Source organism: Dendropsophus ebraccatus, chromosome 1 (assembly GCF_027789765.1).
Source record: "Dendropsophus ebraccatus isolate aDenEbr1 chromosome 1, aDenEbr1.pat, whole genome shotgun sequence".
Classification (NCBI taxonomy): Eukaryota; Metazoa; Chordata; class Amphibia; order Anura; family Hylidae; genus Dendropsophus; species Dendropsophus ebraccatus.
Window position 1 is genome coordinate 71268610 of NC_091454.1, and position 18365 is coordinate 71286974.

General features: G+C 39.6%; 1 protein-coding gene across 1 annotated transcript in view; it reads right to left on the reverse strand.

Annotated features, from left to right (window-relative positions):
* The window catches only part of UNC5A (unc-5 netrin receptor A), a 144002-nt gene extending 137464 nt beyond the window's left edge, over positions 1 to 6538 (reverse strand). The window contains exon 1 of the mRNA XM_069972727.1: positions 6299 to 6538. Coding sequence (XP_069828828.1) covers positions 6299 to 6512 — 214 coding nt within the window. The 5' untranslated portion in view covers positions 6513 to 6538. The remainder of the gene's footprint in view (positions 1 to 6298) is intronic.
* Between the last annotated feature and the right edge of the window lie 11827 nt (positions 6539 to 18365).

The following is an 18365-nucleotide window of genomic DNA, read 5'->3' on the forward strand; positions in this document are numbered from 1 at the left end:
TTTTTGCGTTTTCCTCCTTGTGCTTAAAAGGCCATAGCACTTGCATTTTTACACCTACAGACCCACATGAGCCCTTATTTTTTGCGTCACTAATTGTACTTTGCAATGACAGGCTGAATTTTTGCATAAAGTATACTACAAAACCAGAAAAAAATTCAAAGTGTGGTGAAATTGAAAAAAAAAAACCGCATTTCTTTTATTTGGGGGGAATGTGTTTTTACGCCATTCGCCCTGGGGTAAAACTAACTTGTTATGCATGTTCCTCAAGTCGTTACGATTAAAACGGTATATAACATGTATAACTTATATTGTATCTGATGGCCTGTAAAAAATTAAAACCATTGTTAACAAATATACGTTCCTTAAAATCGCTTCATTCCCAGGCTTATAGCACTTTTATCCTTTGGTCTATGGGGCTTTATGAGGTGTCATTTTTTGTGCCATGATGTGTACTTTCTATCGGTACCTTTATTGCGCATATACGACTTTTTGATTGCTTTTTATTACATTTTTTCTGGATTTGATGCAACCAAAAATGCGCAATTTTGCACTTTGGGATTTTTTTGCGCTGACGCCATTTACCGTGCGAGATCAGGAATGTGATTAATTAATAATTCGGGTGATTACGCACGCGGCGATACCAAACATGTTTATTTATTTATTTATTTACTTTTATTTATAACCTGGGAAAAGGGGGTGATTCTGACTTTTATTGGGGGAGGGGGCTTTTTACTAATGACAACACTTTATTTATTTTTTTTACACATATACTAGAAGCCCCCCTAGGGGACTTCTAGTATATATACTTTGATCTCTCATTGAGATCTTTGCTGCAGCCGAATACAAACGAGTGCCGAGCCGGGGACGGCGCCATCTTGGACGAGTCCCCTGCCGACATCAGACAGGGAGATTGTCCCGGAGGAGCGATCTCCGCCACTAGACACCAGGGAAATGCTGTATCCCGTAATCGGATGCAGCTGTCATGTTTGACAGCTGCATCTGATTACTGTATTAGCGGGCACGGCGATCGGACCGTGACGCTAATACCGGCGGTCCCGGGCTACAAGCTGCACCCAGGACCGCTGTGGTTCAGAGCGGGGCCGCGCCCGCGCGAGGACGTATGGTTACGTCCTCGTGCGGGAAAGGGTTAATGGGAAAAGTTTCAGGATAACTTTTTCATGTAAATCTCTGCTCATTCTGTGTTAAGATGTCAAGTAGGGTCAGTGACTGACAGCTATCTGTCATACCCAAATACACCAGTCCCCTGCAGCTCCCTTGTCAGACATCCCCTTATTAGTGATTGGCTGAGCAGGAAGTTCTTGGAAGCAGGAAGGAAATGAGACAAATGGGGACCGAATTACATTAGACTGGGAGCTGCAGGGGTAGGGTAGGTATGACCTTTTTTTTTTTTTTTTTTTTTTTTTTTTATACAACCCGAATCATACATAAAAAAGTCAATGTCGCCAGACAACCCTTTTAAAGGAAAATGAAGAGAAAATTAGAAAACACTAATTTATATATTGATTAAAGTGAATATTTAGGGAAAAATAGGGCTAAGGATGATAAGTAAGAAAATTACCTTCATCCTCAATGCCCTGTGTGCTATGGGAACACAACAGCAGGTCAGAGTTCTTTAACCTGCTGTTACTTTCCCTTTAAGTTAAATGTATCATATTATATTGCTGCAAATCATGGAGTCACATTGGTGTACACAGGAATTATATCCACAAAATGTAGTATCTACACAAGCTGGAAAGTAGCTCCCCCCCCCCCCCCCCTAACATTAAGGCAGCAGAAGAAATGTTTGCTCTGGAATCTTAGAAACACTCACAATAGTCCCGTATAAGGTACAGCCATTCACTGTTTTGAATTTCTCCAAATTTTACATTAACTAAAGAGTCCAGGTTTATCAAGCAAGTGCAGGCAAACTATTCTCTGTCCATCGACTGCTTGCCTTAAAGTCTTTTGTCAAGGGAAAAAGGCAAGAGGTAGCTGCTGCGCTCTGTATCCCTGTGCCTATCTCCCTTCTGCCTGGCTTTTGTTCTAAGCTCATTACGGATGAGCAGCAGAATGGTCTTATTTGGAGTTTAATTAATTAACAAAAGAGAAAAACAAAAACCTGTTACTTCCCCTGCCCCTCTCCCTCCCTTCTCCTCTCTCCTCGCTATGGTATTGTGAAATATGATAAAGTAAAAAGGCAGAGCCTGGTGGCATATCTCCCAGTTACTGTCATTTGTCAAGCTCCAAGCCGTGAACCTCTGTCTTCTTCTCCCTATTGTAAGAAGAGCTAGAGGTGGAAGGGGGTTGTGTGTATAAATGCAGGAAAGGGTGGTGATATGGAAAGAGCAGAGTGAACTGTGGATGCCTGTACGGCTAGAGCTATAGCTCATAGAATTCTTATCTTTAGTAATATGGTGTCTGGTCCCAAAGCCCCGCAGCGAATCAAGGTCCAATGAGGGGGATGGGGTGTATGCAGTAAACCTAGTAAACCAGTGCAGCGGTTGCAGCCTGTTATATCTACTGAACACAAGCTAATTGACTGCAGTGGCTTGTGACACTGCATAATAAGCATGTAGAAGTGGAATATTAATTATTAAAGGATGTGAAACCACCATTGACACTAATGTGAACTAAACGCTCTGTGCTCTTCAAGTTTGTAAAACTGTTGTTTAACTAAATAATTTATGTTATGTAACTGTGTAGTTTATAGTTATCTAAACCCGACCAAATTGATACTCGCAAGACTACTGCAAGTACATGTGTGTATGCTTTTTTTTTTTATTATGGGCTTGAATGAATTGGAAGGTTTTTACAGTAGCATGTTTTATCTATGTTTTAAAATAAATCATGTTCTCTGTGTTTATCCATTTATGCCTTTTTAAATATGAAACGACAGAAAATAAAATATGTAAAAAAAAATGGCAAGTATGATATCCATCATCGGATATGTTTCCGGGAGTGTCTAATAAAAAGGATTCTTTGACTATAATATGAACTAGCACTAACTTCAATGCAATGAATTAGATTTTGAGAGCAAGTACAAAGTGTACACACAAGGTCTACACATCTCAGTATAGAAAAGTGGGCTCATATACAGTTGTAGTGTGTTGTTTTTTTTTTTTTACAAAATTTAAAACTGTATGCTATAAAGTAACTTTATTAGTGTCAAAGGAAAAAAAAATAACCCCTTTCTGATCCATAACATGGTTACAGCATGGGTGGATGGGGGAGTATTGCGGAGCTGAGGAACCAAACCTGTGCCATCTTTAATGCTACTCATTTAATTATTTGGATGCAGCAATAGTGGTTGCAGTATCTAAAGAGTATTTACATGCAGCATTGGTGGTTCAATGGACCAGTTGGCATCTTTGGGGTACTGACATGTTTTCATTGCAGGCGCTGAGATCTAGCAGAGGTCTGGCAGGGTGCATAAGCAGAGCACTGATCACATAGATCAATGCAAAGCAAATGTATTACACTGATCAACTTAAAGGTAAGCTGCCGGCTGCAATTCATATTTCAAACTGCTAACACTAGTAAATAACTATTAGTGCAAGGACACGCATGGGGGGACATTTACTAAGGAGTCTAATGTGTGCAATTATTCCAATGAGGATTGGTGTGTATTTTGTTCCAATATCTTGTGACTGATTCATTAAAATGTAGCACTGCCATATTGAATGTATCTAAGTAAAAAGTCGCAAAAAAAGTCTCAAAATTGCAAAAAATTACGCAAGCATATTCACCTGGTACTGACCAGACGTAAGCCTGCACCTGTTTGTGCGACTTTTTAAAAAGCCTTAAATGATAAATTGCATGCTAATCCTGGATTATGGGATCTTTTGGGTGAATACTCAAAACAGGCAGATTAAAAAAAGTGGCATCTAAAAAATATTCACCTGTCGAATACTGGTTCATAAATACAACTTAGACCAAAAATGGGTTAAAAATACAATTATTCCCCTAAAAATAGGCACAAAGCCCTTATAAATTTCCCCCATGGTACTTTTCATATATCTGTCTGTGCTTCTATAACATAGAAAGTGTTTGTTTTTTTCCCCTTCAGTGCACAGTAAAAGACATTCTCAAGCTTCTTGAATTACACCTCCCCACTGTTTCTCTTATCCCTATCCCTGCTTCATTGTCAGTCCACTGAAACCTCATTCCCACTTCCGAATCTCATACCGGTAGACAATATGTAAGCACCCTATAAGAATTAGGTTTGGTAGCATGGCTAAACTGGAAGCTTGCTGTCAATAAAGGATGGGAGGAGGAAGTAAAAAAAATATATTAAAAATTCTTTCTCTACTAAAAATTTTAATTATTTTTCCATTTTTCATATAAAAAAAAATAAATAATAATAATAATAATAAAAAATGCAGATTTGTCTGAACAATAAAATTACCACTTTCCTGATATTGCACAAGTTCAGAATTGCTGATTTTGAGTTACATCAAAATGCAGAAAATTAAAATAGAAAAATAAAGTTACACATTGTAAGGCTATGTTCACACAACGTCAAAAATATTAAAAAAGGCGTCCAATTTTCTTATTTAAAAAAAACGTCCGTTTTTGCCGAGATTTAACTGACTGCATTGGCAATGCATTGGAGTCAATGGGAAGACGGACGTCCAATGCACACAATGCATTGAAAAACTGAAGTTTAAAATAACGAACATGAACATTATTTTCGGACGTCTTTTGCAAACAACAGATGTTTTTTATTTGTAGTTCACACACAGTTTTCCTTTTGTCACCGTTCTGTCTCCGTCTTTGCTATTAAATTTAATGGACTTTTCAATTAAGCCCCATCCAACAGCCGATTAGTAAGTAGAATAATGTGCAAATACCAGTCACTGCACTAAGGGGAGGTCAGGCAACTAAATAACGTCCGTTATTTTAGACACTAAATGACGGACATAATTTTAAACGGAGCTGAAAAAACGTTGTGTGAACATAGCCTAATTATGTATTAGCAAACCCTTCAATCATTGAATGAATGAAAGATAATATAGCTGCTTCTTTAGTTCCAATTTACTACTTGGGTAGGTGACCAAACAAGTCTGTACTGAAAACAGTCATCTTGGATTCTTGAGATCTTGGATCAACAGGGGGTCACAGAAAGTAATATGGCAGAAAACGTAATCAGCAGATCAAACAGATTTAAAGACACCTCCTAAAGTCTATATGCTCAAAGTGAACCTGTCATGATGCCCACTGCCGGATTAAGGGCATGTTTCTCTGTTAATCTGGAATCTTGGATCTTCTTGGATACCAACAATGACATCATAATGTGTGTAACCCTGATTGGATCTATGGTCTTATTGTGCAATATGGTCTCATTGTGCGTTGGTATCCAAGCAAATTAACAAAGGAACTCACTGCTAATCCAGCAATGGGTGCCATGACATGTAAACTTCAACCATTTAAACTGTAGTGGGTCCTCTGTGCTCATGGCATCAGTGGGCTCACAGCTTTAATGCTCTCCATGTGTAAATGATGTATCTCACAGCTCTAACCCTAGCATTATATAGAATGCAGCAGAATTCTACTCTATGATCTGCTTCATTGCATTAAGTGGTGAACATTTGCACAATGCTCCTATCACGTATTTTACTACACCACAGGAAAACTGATAACCAAACCAATCTCATAGTTTCTTATGGGAATCATTTCTTGTGGCATCAGTGACTGCAAACTATACCCTACATGTTAGCTACATCCATGTATGGACTGAAACAAGTACAAAGGGCACTAAAACAGTGACTGCCAACTCATGACAAACAATAAAAATAAACCACGTATTAGGCCTCATTCACACATTCCATAAATGTATCCATAGTTGCAAAACCACAATTACGACAAATATAGGACACATTGACTTATATTAGGCTCTTCACACTGTCCGTAGTTTTATGAATCTGCAAAAAAATATATATATAGGACATGTCCTAGTATGGGCCATCATTGTTCCATGATTTCACCCAAAATAGTCTATGGGAGCTTGGTTAATCTTTGAGGATCTGTAATTTTTACAGAAAAAACATCTGTGATGTCCGTAAAAAAAAAAAATATGGTTAACCTTAGTTTAAATATCACCTTCAAATTTTTATGCGGATCCACTACAAATTACAAATGCGCTATGGGCAAATTTTTGGGGATTGCAGATGACGTTTGTGGACATCATACGGAATATGGTCCTAAAAAACTACTGAACATGTGAATGAGGCCTTAGTTGTGACTATAGAGGACATATGATGGATTAAATAGTATTGGTAATATTCTCTTTCTGCATTACCCGTACTGCGGTCCGCACTGTGTTGAATCGCATGGTCACTCTGGTGGACCCACTCTCCATTGCATTTGAAGTAGATTTGCGTAGCTGGGGTCGCTTTGCAGCTCAAGGTCACCGGCTTGTTCTTCACAATGAAAACATCCTCGGGTTCCAGAAGGAAGTGTGGTAACAACTCCCCTCCTTGTCCTCCCAGACTTGCTGAACCAGGCATTGGCATGGGAAAAGGATTCACTGGCCCCGAGCTCTGCTGGCATCCTGAAATCAGAGAACATGAGGAGGCTATTGAGTGTATTGCTCGCCTGCTGCCTGCACATTGTATGCATTAGCACTGCTCCACATCTCTTCTTATCTTTCTCAATCACCTACAAGCCTCAAGCTATTTTACACTGCTATATTCATCTTGCTATTGATTTTCATGTTTTAAGCAATGACAAATGTTGCATTAAAAGATGCAATAAAAGGATTGGACATTAAATTAAACTATATCCGTGTTACACATTCACAGACCACTGGTTTAAAAATGGTTTATTTGTTAACCGTTAGCTTCCCTGACCAATAGAACAGTATACTATATTTAATGTACACAATATTCACCCTTTTAAATCCTTTTAAATGATATACATGAACACAGGCACTAAAGACTACCCCAACCCCCCGCCCCCCTCCTGTTCTTATTGTTGTACTGTATACTGTACCTGGAAGCCCACTAGTCTTATTGAACATCCAGTCAAGATCACATTTTACTATTAATAGTGTCATAGAGCATAATGGTAATAAAACAGGGCATATCCCTATCTCTATCCCAATACTGAATATAGAAGACCTATTTGCAGCTATGATCATGTCAAGGTCATAAATATTATCACTGAGATTATAGTTAGTCAGGGTTTTACATGCAACTTTTTGCAAGCTTTTCATTATGGAAGGAAAAAAGGAGAAGCATAAGGGAAGGACTCCGACTTCTCCTTCTTGCTGCATCCTCATCTGCTTGAGGCTATGTTCACACTACGTAAAAGTACGTCCGTTGTTGCCATCGGCAACAACAGCCGTACTTTATGCAGTGTGGAACATTGCCTACATTTCTATGGGATCCCGGCCGGAGCGTATGCACATCATATACGATCCGGCCGGGATCCCGTGCCGCACCGCAAATAACTGACATGCAGTTTTCTGAATTTAGTAAATTGCGGCCGTAGGAAACCCTGTCAGTTCCCACAATGAAGCGAACGTCTCCGTCTGCTTGCTTCATTGTGTGCTGTGGGAGGTTCTGATGCGGGCGCACCTGCATCAGAACCATGTGGCTGGAAAGATCATCCGGCCAGTACTTAAGTACCGGCTGGTATGACCCGGGCAGAAACTGATCCGGGCAGAAACTGAAAACGCTGCCAAAAAATTCATGTATGTGACCCCCCCAATTTATGGTGACTGTAACCCAGATACAGACGTGCATGTGCACACACTTTTATGTCCCCAACTATAAGCAGCTATGAGAGTGTCAATGCTAGGCAAAGTTTTTTGCTTACTACTCTTCTCACAGTTCTGCCCTCTTGTGACCATTGCTGGGATGTATCGCATTCTTCTATTGTTTGACTCATTTTCCAAATGTAACAATGTTATTTGTAATTATAGATTTAAATTTTTTTTTTTACAACTTTTACATTGGCAAATAAGAGATTAGTACATTACTGGTCACTATTATACATAACTACTATTCAGATAGGTTTTTCCTCTACTATTTTGTTTACAACCACATTTAGCAATAATCGCTTGTACCTGACCTGAAAAAAATTGCTTTCAACTGATCTGATTCATTGCCAGTTTTCATTAAAGTTTGTAGGAATTATTGGCCTACGGTTAGCAGTCGACAATATGAAGGCATTCTCACATGCTGTTGGGAAATTACTGGGGGAGATTTCACAAGACTGGCATTTCAGTGCTACCATAAGGCTGAGGCTACATGGTGCTTGAACTGCAGCCGAGCTGCAGTAACACATTGCTACCGCTATATCAGGAACGGAGACAAACTCCATTGACTGTGTATTGCAGCACCAAACAGCCGATAATGATGGGTGCCAGGTGCCTGCACCCTACTGATCGGGGACTAATGAGCTCCCGTGGACAGCTCTTTAGTAAATTTTGCCGGAAAACCCCTTAATGGTTCTGCACCCCAACATCTTGAAACTGGGTGATCTGGCAGGCTACCCCATGCTGCCTTTTACTATGGAACTAACTCACTATCATATTAAGTATAGTATACCTATGAGAAGGAATGCTATAATATAAATAACGCTTAACGCTGATGCTTACATGCCTATTGGTGGCACTTGCTATGGTGAATAGTCAGCACAGGCAGCCTGCATATAAAGAACAATATGCTACAAGGGATGAGACCAAGAAGGCAGAACAAACAGTCTGTTTGCATTTTATTCTATTTTATCTGATTTATGATATGCCCAAATATCAGCAATTTTGGCATTTGGTATTATTTTTCATTTACACCGATCACCGGGGTGGATCAATAATGCTTTATTTTAATAGTTCAGACAATTCCGCTGTTAATTGGTGGGCTCAAGTATAGATTTTGTGCCAAGGAGCATTATCTTCCACCTGCTCCTCCATATCATTTTAGCATTAGGGGATTTTCCAGGGATACACTTTGATGGTCTATGCTAAGGATAGGCCATCCATGTGTCAGAGGTGGGGTCAAGGAAGTGGGCTGGGCTGCATTATATAAGGAGATGAAAACATGAAAGGAGTTTGGAAGCACTGCAGTATCTTTATTCTCATGATCAGTGCGTGTGTGTGGGGGGGGGGGGTCCCAGGGGATAGACTCCTTTATCGCTTTTCTAGGGAATGACCATCAATGTTTTTTTTCCTTGGAAACCTTTTTAAGATCTATGTACAGGGTTTTACAGTGATACGTGAAAGTATTTATATGTGCCATAAAAACATGTTATCCAATACATAGTTTATTTTTATGTACAGTATACGAGTCTAATATAAGTAAAGCAATATGCTGATAATAATCTGCAGGTTCTCTCTTGGTCCTTGTAACTTTACTTATGCGCAGTCTCTTTTATCTAGATGTTCACTCACATTTCATTTTGAATCATACATAGTTTGCGCTGTGAAGTCTAACATGATTTATTCTTTCATTTCGATGCTATAATCTTCTCGACGTCACTGCTTGTCACTTCACACTTTTCACTACTTTTTCGAATAGATGCTCTGGTGTTATTAAAGTGTCTGTTTCACAGGTGTAGATGGAATATTTTCAGTTTTCCTATGTGTAAAACTGATGGTATCTTCATAGCAACATTGTTTAAAGGGTTGTTTTATTAAAAAAAAAAAAAGTGATGGAAGATAGCTAGGATATGCCATCAGTTCCTGATCAGTGAGCTTTCAAATATTGCCAACCATAACCATCCTCGGAATCAAGGGTGGATAGGAGTCTGACCCCTGGGACTGTCACCAATCTTAAAGGGGTTCTCCAGCGGGGGGGCTATTTTGGGATCTGGCCAGGGAGGAGGTGGCTGAGAGAAAAGACGTCCACTCACCTCTCAAGATCCCAGGTCCACTCACGGCTCCGGTCCCCGGTTCCCGGCCGCTTCCTGGTGTCTGACGTGGGCTTGTCTCAAGTCCGCTCAGCCAGTCAGTGACAGAGGTGGGATCTTAGCGGACTTGAAATGGATCCCGCCATTGTCTCTGACTGGCTGAGCGGACTTGAGATGTCACTTCTCGAGCCCGGGTCAGACACCAGGAAGCGTCCGGGAACCGGGGACAGGAGTGCCACGATACGGGACCCGCCGCTTGATCCGGGGAGGTTAGTCGATGTCTTTTCTCTCAGCCACCTCCTTCCTGGCCAGATCCCAAAATAGCCCCCCCCCCCACTGGAGTACCCCTTTAAGAATGAAGAAACCAGAACTCTGCTTCGTTTTTTCCTTTAGAGCAGTACTCATGTCCACCCACTTTGTCCACATGTCCACCCAGAATCAGGCATGACTGCTAAACCAACTTCAAGGGGTCTGCTTCTAGACAGGGCATGACATGACTCAGGTGGTGCTTAGTGTATAAAGAAACAAGAAGCATCCGACAACAGTCTGTATAAAGAGTAATTACGACACTGACCGGCAAGTGCCACATTTCCTCTTTATACCAACATTCTATCTGTACTGTGCCTACAAATTGCTGTGGATTTTTTAAAGTATGGAATCTATACTAAAAGTCTGAACGTTGCTGTAATGATCTGCTTAGCTTTGCATTGCAGAATGTATTCATTATGTGTTTTCAAGTGTTTACGAAAATTGAGTTCATAGTACAGGTTGAACAAAAAGCGAACCTATACTTGTGTATTTAGGAATTAGATATAAATTCATTTCTTTATATACTTCTACCATTGGAATTTCTCCCTTTATGAGCAGGAGAAATTCGATAATAGAGCAGAGAAGCCTCAGGGAAATCACATTTGTAAACGACATCCTGCATTCTGCTGACAGATTCTCAGATCATAAAATTAAGATGCTCTATTATCGGACTGCTCCCTGACATAAAAGAGATAGAAAAAAAGATATTAGAAAATTGCTGTTAATGCAATTCCATAATAAAAAAAGTAAAGGTTTCACTGTAGAAAAAGTGATATTATAAAATTGGTCAAAGAAACAAAGAATGTCCCCAATATCTCATAAGGTAGCTAAGATTATGGGGTAATCCACTCCTTAGGTCTGCTATGAGGACAACTATGCAGATAATACAGAAAAATGCAACAGCTCACAAGCTGTGTTTTTGTGTGTTTGCAATTTCAGCCATAGCAACATGCTCCTGCCTAGTGTGAATAGTGTTCTAGGAGAGCTGACCAAATTTGTCTTTTTTTTCTATGCAGATAATATCTCTGTTGTCAGTCTCAGGTATTTATATAATAATTATGACAAGACAAAATTGAGAAAACACATAATGACATAACATTCATTCTTTCACGTCTATTGTGTTTTTTTACGCTTGTAAATGCAATTATAATTATTTTATGATTTGTTAAAACATAGACACCTTTATCATCTCTACAACTATTCTGTTTTTTCTTTGCTTTTAGAAATACAAGCACCATTAATTCACAGGAGCAGAAATCTGGTTACATTAGTGAGAGAATTCAGCTGTCCTTTAGAATTGGAATACAAAGCCCAATAATGACAAGAAGGCTGTACCCAGCGAATGAGTATAATAAAGGGAAGGCTGGTTTTCTCTCAAAGATGGGAAAGTGTGTATTAATAGCTCTCCTACATGGAACCTGATAGAAGAAAAAATACAGGGAGGCATTTCTAATTCTTTTCGGATCTATTTCTTACAAATTGTGGAAAGATTTGATGTTCTTGCTGACAGCCGGCATAGGTCAAAGTTAAGCTTTCAGTAATTTTGCACAATATAATGCTTGTCCTACAAGACGAATGTTAAACCAAAGTTAAGACATGCTCTTTTGGTCTCCAAATATACCTTTCAAAATGCTCATTAGAATGGTGGTTACAGTGCTGCATATGAAAGACTCACATAGCAGTTCTACATCACATTGTCCATTAATAGTGCCATATACTATGTAGATTGTGCCAGCTATAGTAGTTCCCTAAAATTGTCAGCCATTATCTTACTGCAAACAGTACTAGCTAGTGTGGCCACATCAGTGCCAGTGTCCGTGTGATCACCAACCTGCCTTCTCATAAGCCACAGTGTGTACTAGTGAGTGCTCATAAGTACCAGTGATGCTGTTTTTATGAGTACCAGATACAGTGTGTTCTCATGATCAGCAGCCATAGTATCCTCATGGCACCCAACACGATGCCCTCATCAGTGGCAGGCACACTGTCCCCATTATTAGTAGCCATAGTATCCTCATGACACCCACCACAATGCCCTCATCAGTGGCAGGCACAGTAATCCCATGATCAGCAGCCATAGTATCCTCATGGCACCCAACACAATGCCCTGATCAATGGCAGGCACAGTAATCACAATGTTCAGCAGCCATAGTATCCTCATAGCACCCAACACAATGCCCTCATCAGTGGCATGCACAGTAATCTCATGATCAGCAGCCATAGTATCCTCATAGCACCCACCGCAATGCCCTCATCAGTGGCAGGCATAGTGTTCCTATGATCAGCAGCCAAAGTATCTAAATGGCACCCACCACAGTGCCCTTATCAGTGTCAGGCACAGTAATCCCATGAACTCCAGCCAGAGTACACACATGAATACCTGTCAATATGCCCTTATCAGGACCAGTCACGGTGTCCCTGTGATTAATAGCCAAAATATACTCATGAATGCCAACCAAAACACCCTCCTTATCAGTGCCAGTCAGTGTCCCTGTGATAGGCAGCCATAGTATCCTCATGAGCACCAGGTACAATGGCCAGAATCAGTGCCAGTCATAGTGCCCACATGATCTCTAGCCATAGTATCCTCATGAGCACCAGCTACAATACTACAGTGTTCCCATGATCACAGTCAGTCTTCTCATAAGCCAGGTACAGTGTCTCCATGATTACCAGCCTTAGTATCCACATAAGTGCCATCCACAATGCCCCCATCGATGCCAATCACAGTATCAACATGATCAGCAGCCATAGTATCCTCATGAGTACCCGCCACGATGCCCTAATCAGTGCCAGTCATAGTGTCACTATGATCATCACCCACAGTGCCCCTGCAAAACAACTACCTGGGCCCTGCTTCCACAATGCTCTCAGTTAATGTCTGGACAGGATACTACATGTAAGCCAACACCAGAGAATGCTCATTTGTACGTTTATGCTTATCTACTAAATTCTATGAACTGGACAGAAAGAACGTGATTGTCAATTGAGAAAATGGACCACTTACCCCTTTGTAGGGCCGTTAATCCTGTCTGAAATTTAGCATTAATACAACTAGCAAAGCTAAAGCTTTGGCTGTCAATGCATGATGGGAATTGTAGTTTTGCAACAGAACGACGACCAGGTCCGCACTCACTTGCTCCTCGTCCCCTCTCGCTTCTGGCGCAGTGGGAAGGGGCGCAGGGAGCTGCGCAGGAGGGGGGAATTCCTGGACAAGTGTTCGAGCAGCCCATAGGAGATAGAGGTGCTCTGTTGTCGCCGCTCTCATCACACAGAGCAGCGGCAGCAGAACTTTGCTATTGTTGGCCTTCGTTAAAACGATCAGACAACATCGTGCATGTTAGCTGATCATTGCCTTTTACGATCATTATCGTCCGTAATGGCCGATAAACGGCCAAATAAGCCAATAATCACTTTGTGCAATAGGGCTATTAGGGTCCTATTAGACTAAGCAATTTTTAAAGATTAACGATAAACAATCACAAACAAGATCATTTATCGTTAACCTGAAATCATTTTCCATGTTACACAGAATAACAGTCATTAGTTACAATCGTTACAACGATCATTACTGTGATCATTTACTCCATTTGATCCCAGCAAAAGAGTGAACGATTTTGAATTACACTAAACGATTAATGAACAAATGCAGAATTACAGGGAAAGAATGTGGAATTACAGTGAATGATTAGCGAATGATTAACAATGACTTTACGGTCAGATCGTTGCCTGCAATTACATGGGGCGACTATCGTTTAAATTCAAACTGTATAATGTAATAGGGCTGTGTATCAGGGCTTTTAGACAACTTCTTAGGGCCCCATTACTCTGGACTTTTATCGAGTGGAAAATCATTATATCGTTCGAATTTAAGACATAATCATTCCTTGTAATTGTGGCAATGATCGAAAAATTGTTTCTGTGTCATTGATCGTTGATTTAGATCTCACCCTAAAATCATTGTATATCGTTTGCTAATTGTTCACTGTAATTCCACATGTGTTTGCTGTAATTCCGCATTTCACCACTAATCGTTCACTGTAATTCCACATTGTTCCTTTTTTTGCTGGGATCAGATGGAGTAAACGATCTTAGTAACCATCCTAACTAACGACTATGGTTCTGTGTAATATGGTGAACGATTTCAGGTTAACGATAAACAATCTCGTTTGCGAACGTTTATCGCTAGTTGTTAATCGTTAAAAATCGCTTCGTCTAACTTGATGGACATGCGTCTTTTTTAAACCATGCTAACTATGCAACTAGGTTACTATGTAATATTGGTGTACTGGAAAACACTGCATGATATTCCTTTTACATAATGCAACAAATATCCACTGGTGACTTAACCATGATACAGACAAGACCTGCAAGAAGGTCACTTCTGAAAGTGACTTATATGCATGGTCTATTGAGTATTTATAGAATAGGAAAATGGAAATAAATATCTCCTTTCAGTGAATAATCTGCAATGTCATTAATGAACGTGCGCTGTTCAATCTTCCTGCCTCTTCACTCTCATTTAATGCTCTGAGTGAAAAGGTCATTTGCAGAGCAATGCTTCTGGGTAGCACCGCACAATCTCCTAATTGAGGACACCTCACTGTGTTTTCCTTTACAGCTGAGAATTTTCATGGAGGACTCTGTCATTTTTGCTTGCCACCCTTTGTGATAAGCTTACTAGATCACTACTGGTTTCTGCATATAATGGTGATAACTAGCTAAATGGTAATCCTAAGGGTATTGAAGCTCAGCTGGAGCCCTGCCACATTTTTGGCAATCAAATTATTCCTATAGTGGCCAAGGTTTTAAAAGGACTATATCTATAGAAATCACAAATTAAATCCTTGGCTCTCTCCCTGCTGCAGGAGACGTGCTGCAAAGACTTTCTATAGAATCCATCTTCTGCAGCGTGGAAATCTAAGTGCTTCTTTCTCATTCTAGTGATTGGTGGGGTCTGAGCACCCAGACTGATCAAACATTTTATATGTCTCTATGACAAATTATAGTCCTATGAAAGACCCTTAGCTACATTACCAGATTGATACCCTCCTTTCATGGAACAAGTCATGTAAAGGGGTCCTGAGAAATTGGCTGTAGGGCACAGCCTAAAATTAGGGATCCCTATTAGTCCACTCTATTTTAGGTGTATTTTGAGACATGGACAGTATTTTGGGTGACAAGGTGAGAACCCTCAAAATTTTAAATTCCCTTTACTATTTTGTTTGTAATATTTATAAAGAGATGATATCACCATGTCTGGCGAATAACCATTAAAGCCTTAATACTGTAACCACTTTTGGCATTAAGGTCCAAGCCCTATTTTTCGAATCTGACTGGTATTAATTTATGCTGTAGTTAGAGATGAGCGAAGCAAATCTGATTAATTCCAATTTGCAGTGAATTGGGCATTAAATTTGTGTAGTATTGATTTGCCAATTCGCCAGATTCACTTTGCAAATTCAACAAACATGGCGGCCGCACATGTTAGCCTACAAAATAGTGATGAGCGAATAGTGAAATATTCGAATATTCGATATTCGTACGAATATCTCACAGATATTCGAACGTTCGATCGAATATTCAATCCCAATAAAGTCTATGGGAACAAGTATTCGATTACTGAAAAACATCTATTCGACCACTTGGAGGTAAAAACCGGAAGCTGGGGGATTTGAACGCTTATCAAATATTTTTCAAATATTCTGCGAACTATTCGATAATATTCGATAGATCGAATACCTTACTATTCGATCAAATATCTATTCGATTGAACAGTATTCGGTCATCAACACTACAGAACTGTCTTTTGGCGGGAGCAAGGGATTAACCACAATCCCTTGCACCCATCCAATCAGCTGCAAACCACACTGTGATGTCACTAACCCCCCCCCCCCCATCACCCTCTATATAAGGTGATTGGCGTCCTAGAGGCGGACAGCCAGCTGTGTATAGTGATTAGGTTGCATCAGGCAGTTAGAGCAGGGAGAGAAATACAGAAAGGTAATGACAGAGAGGAGAGGAGGGAGGATTGTGGGTGTTTTTTTTTTTTTTTTTGTAGAAGCAGTGAAGTCATTGTCCAGTATACTTACTGTAGTAACTGGGTCACTTTTGCTCATTATACCAAGTCACTGGGTGCTGAGTGTGCATTATAGGAAGTCACAGTGAACAGTGTCCATCTTAATAACTCACTGGGTGCTCATTTACCAATGTCCGCTGCTGTCCTGGGAGAAGATTAATATTATGCCGCTGATTCACCAACTTCCACTACTGTCTATGGAGGAAATTGAATGATTGACATGCTGATTGACATTTTTAAAAAATCAAGATTTTTCAATTTTGACACTGTCACAGCAACAGCTGTTGAAAAATTGCTACTCTAATAGTAATAGTCCAACTATTGTAGCGACTCTAGTTTTAATAAAAAATTGTATGTGATTTGCAAATGTTTGCTCATATCTAGTTGTAATAACTTTGTGAAATTTACCCAAATGATCCTGAGATTATTTTCTTGTGACAAAAAATACAGGGAATAGGGGTGACTATTAGCCAAGGACTTAATTCGGTTTTTCTTGTGCCAGAGAACACCACCCTGGGACAAGAATGGGGAACGGAGATAGGATAAGCTAAACTAAAATGTTATGCACAGAATCCTGATGACTAGCCCTCTCTAGCCTTGTGCTTACTTAAGGTCTCTATAAACTTAAGATTTTTGTTGGCCGAACCTGCTGATTGTCAGCTGTTAATCTAAGGTGTACAGGGCTCTCTCTACCATACATCAACAGATGATGTTGGTGGAGATAGAAGTCCGATGTGATTTTCTGGGAGGGGTAAGCTGTAGCCCCTCCCTTCTCCATAGAAAACACAGGAACACTCTACTGTGACAAACATTCATGTGTATGGGGAGGATGGGTGGCAGTGGGATAGATAACTGACGATTGTTCGATCAGTTCTTAAAAGTGTATAAGGGGCCTTTACACCCCCATTTCCATGCAGTAACTTTATATGCCGTACATTGTTGTACCACTTTAACCCCATTAAGGACTGGGCTTAATTTTTGCATAAAGTATTCTTACGCCTTTCGCCCTAGGGTAAAAATGACTTGTTATACATGTTTATCTTGTGTGTAACTTGTGTAGCTTTTATTTTATTTGAGGGCTTTTAAAAATTTAAATCCTTTTTAAAAAATAAATGTTCCTTAAAATAGCTCTATTAATTGTTCTTTGATCGATACTGTAGTTATTGATTAAATAAAAAAATGCACATGTATACATACATATACACATTACCTTTTTAATTAAATTTTTTTTAAAAACACTATTATATTGTTTTTTATTACTTCTTCAGATAGCTTTATTATGCCCTGAACAATCTCCACACTTTTAGAATTGCAAACAAACATGAATCCGTAAAAGGGAAAAAAAACAACTCTTTTACAATAGCATTCTTAGGAAAGTGATAAGCATAATGCTCTTTAATGTATCATGGAGGCTTACAAATCTCTATGAGCTGCACTGAACCAAGCTGGCAGGCATGAGTCACACCACAATGGAAAAAGGTAGGAGATGAACATACTGCAATGCTGGATGCGAAAAACAAAAAAGTCTCTCACAAAAGAGACTACATTAGTGGTGTTTTTCATGTTTTTTTCTTTTCTTGGCTTGTTTTCTGTCGCTGTTTTTCTAACTCTTACTTGCTCTCATACAAATCAGATTTCTGAGCTTTCCATATAGGATTAATTAATGAGCACACATAAGTATACATATAGATGTTTGCTGTCTACTTGAAGGGATATTATACAAGGCAGTAATATAATCCCGCATTATTTGTGAAGATAAAGAGGAAGCCAAGATGACCAGATGGAGGCAGATAAGGTAAATAGAGGAAATAGAGACAGAAAGAGATCTTTGAGTATGACAGGAGGAAAAGATTATTGTAAATCAAGCCACAACTATAGGAAAAAAACTGCACATCCACATGTAATACACTGTTCTATTGCTAGTACAAATAAAAATAATAATAATAATAATAATAATAATAATAATAATAATAATAATGAATAAACCTCAGGTTCTAAATATACATTTTCATCAAACTGTAAGCCCATTTACCACTTTATGGCAACCTTTTCTATGTAGGCTCCAACTATAATATAGGTACTAGAGCACCTGCAAGTGGAGCAACCCAAGAGCGCAACTATCATTGCC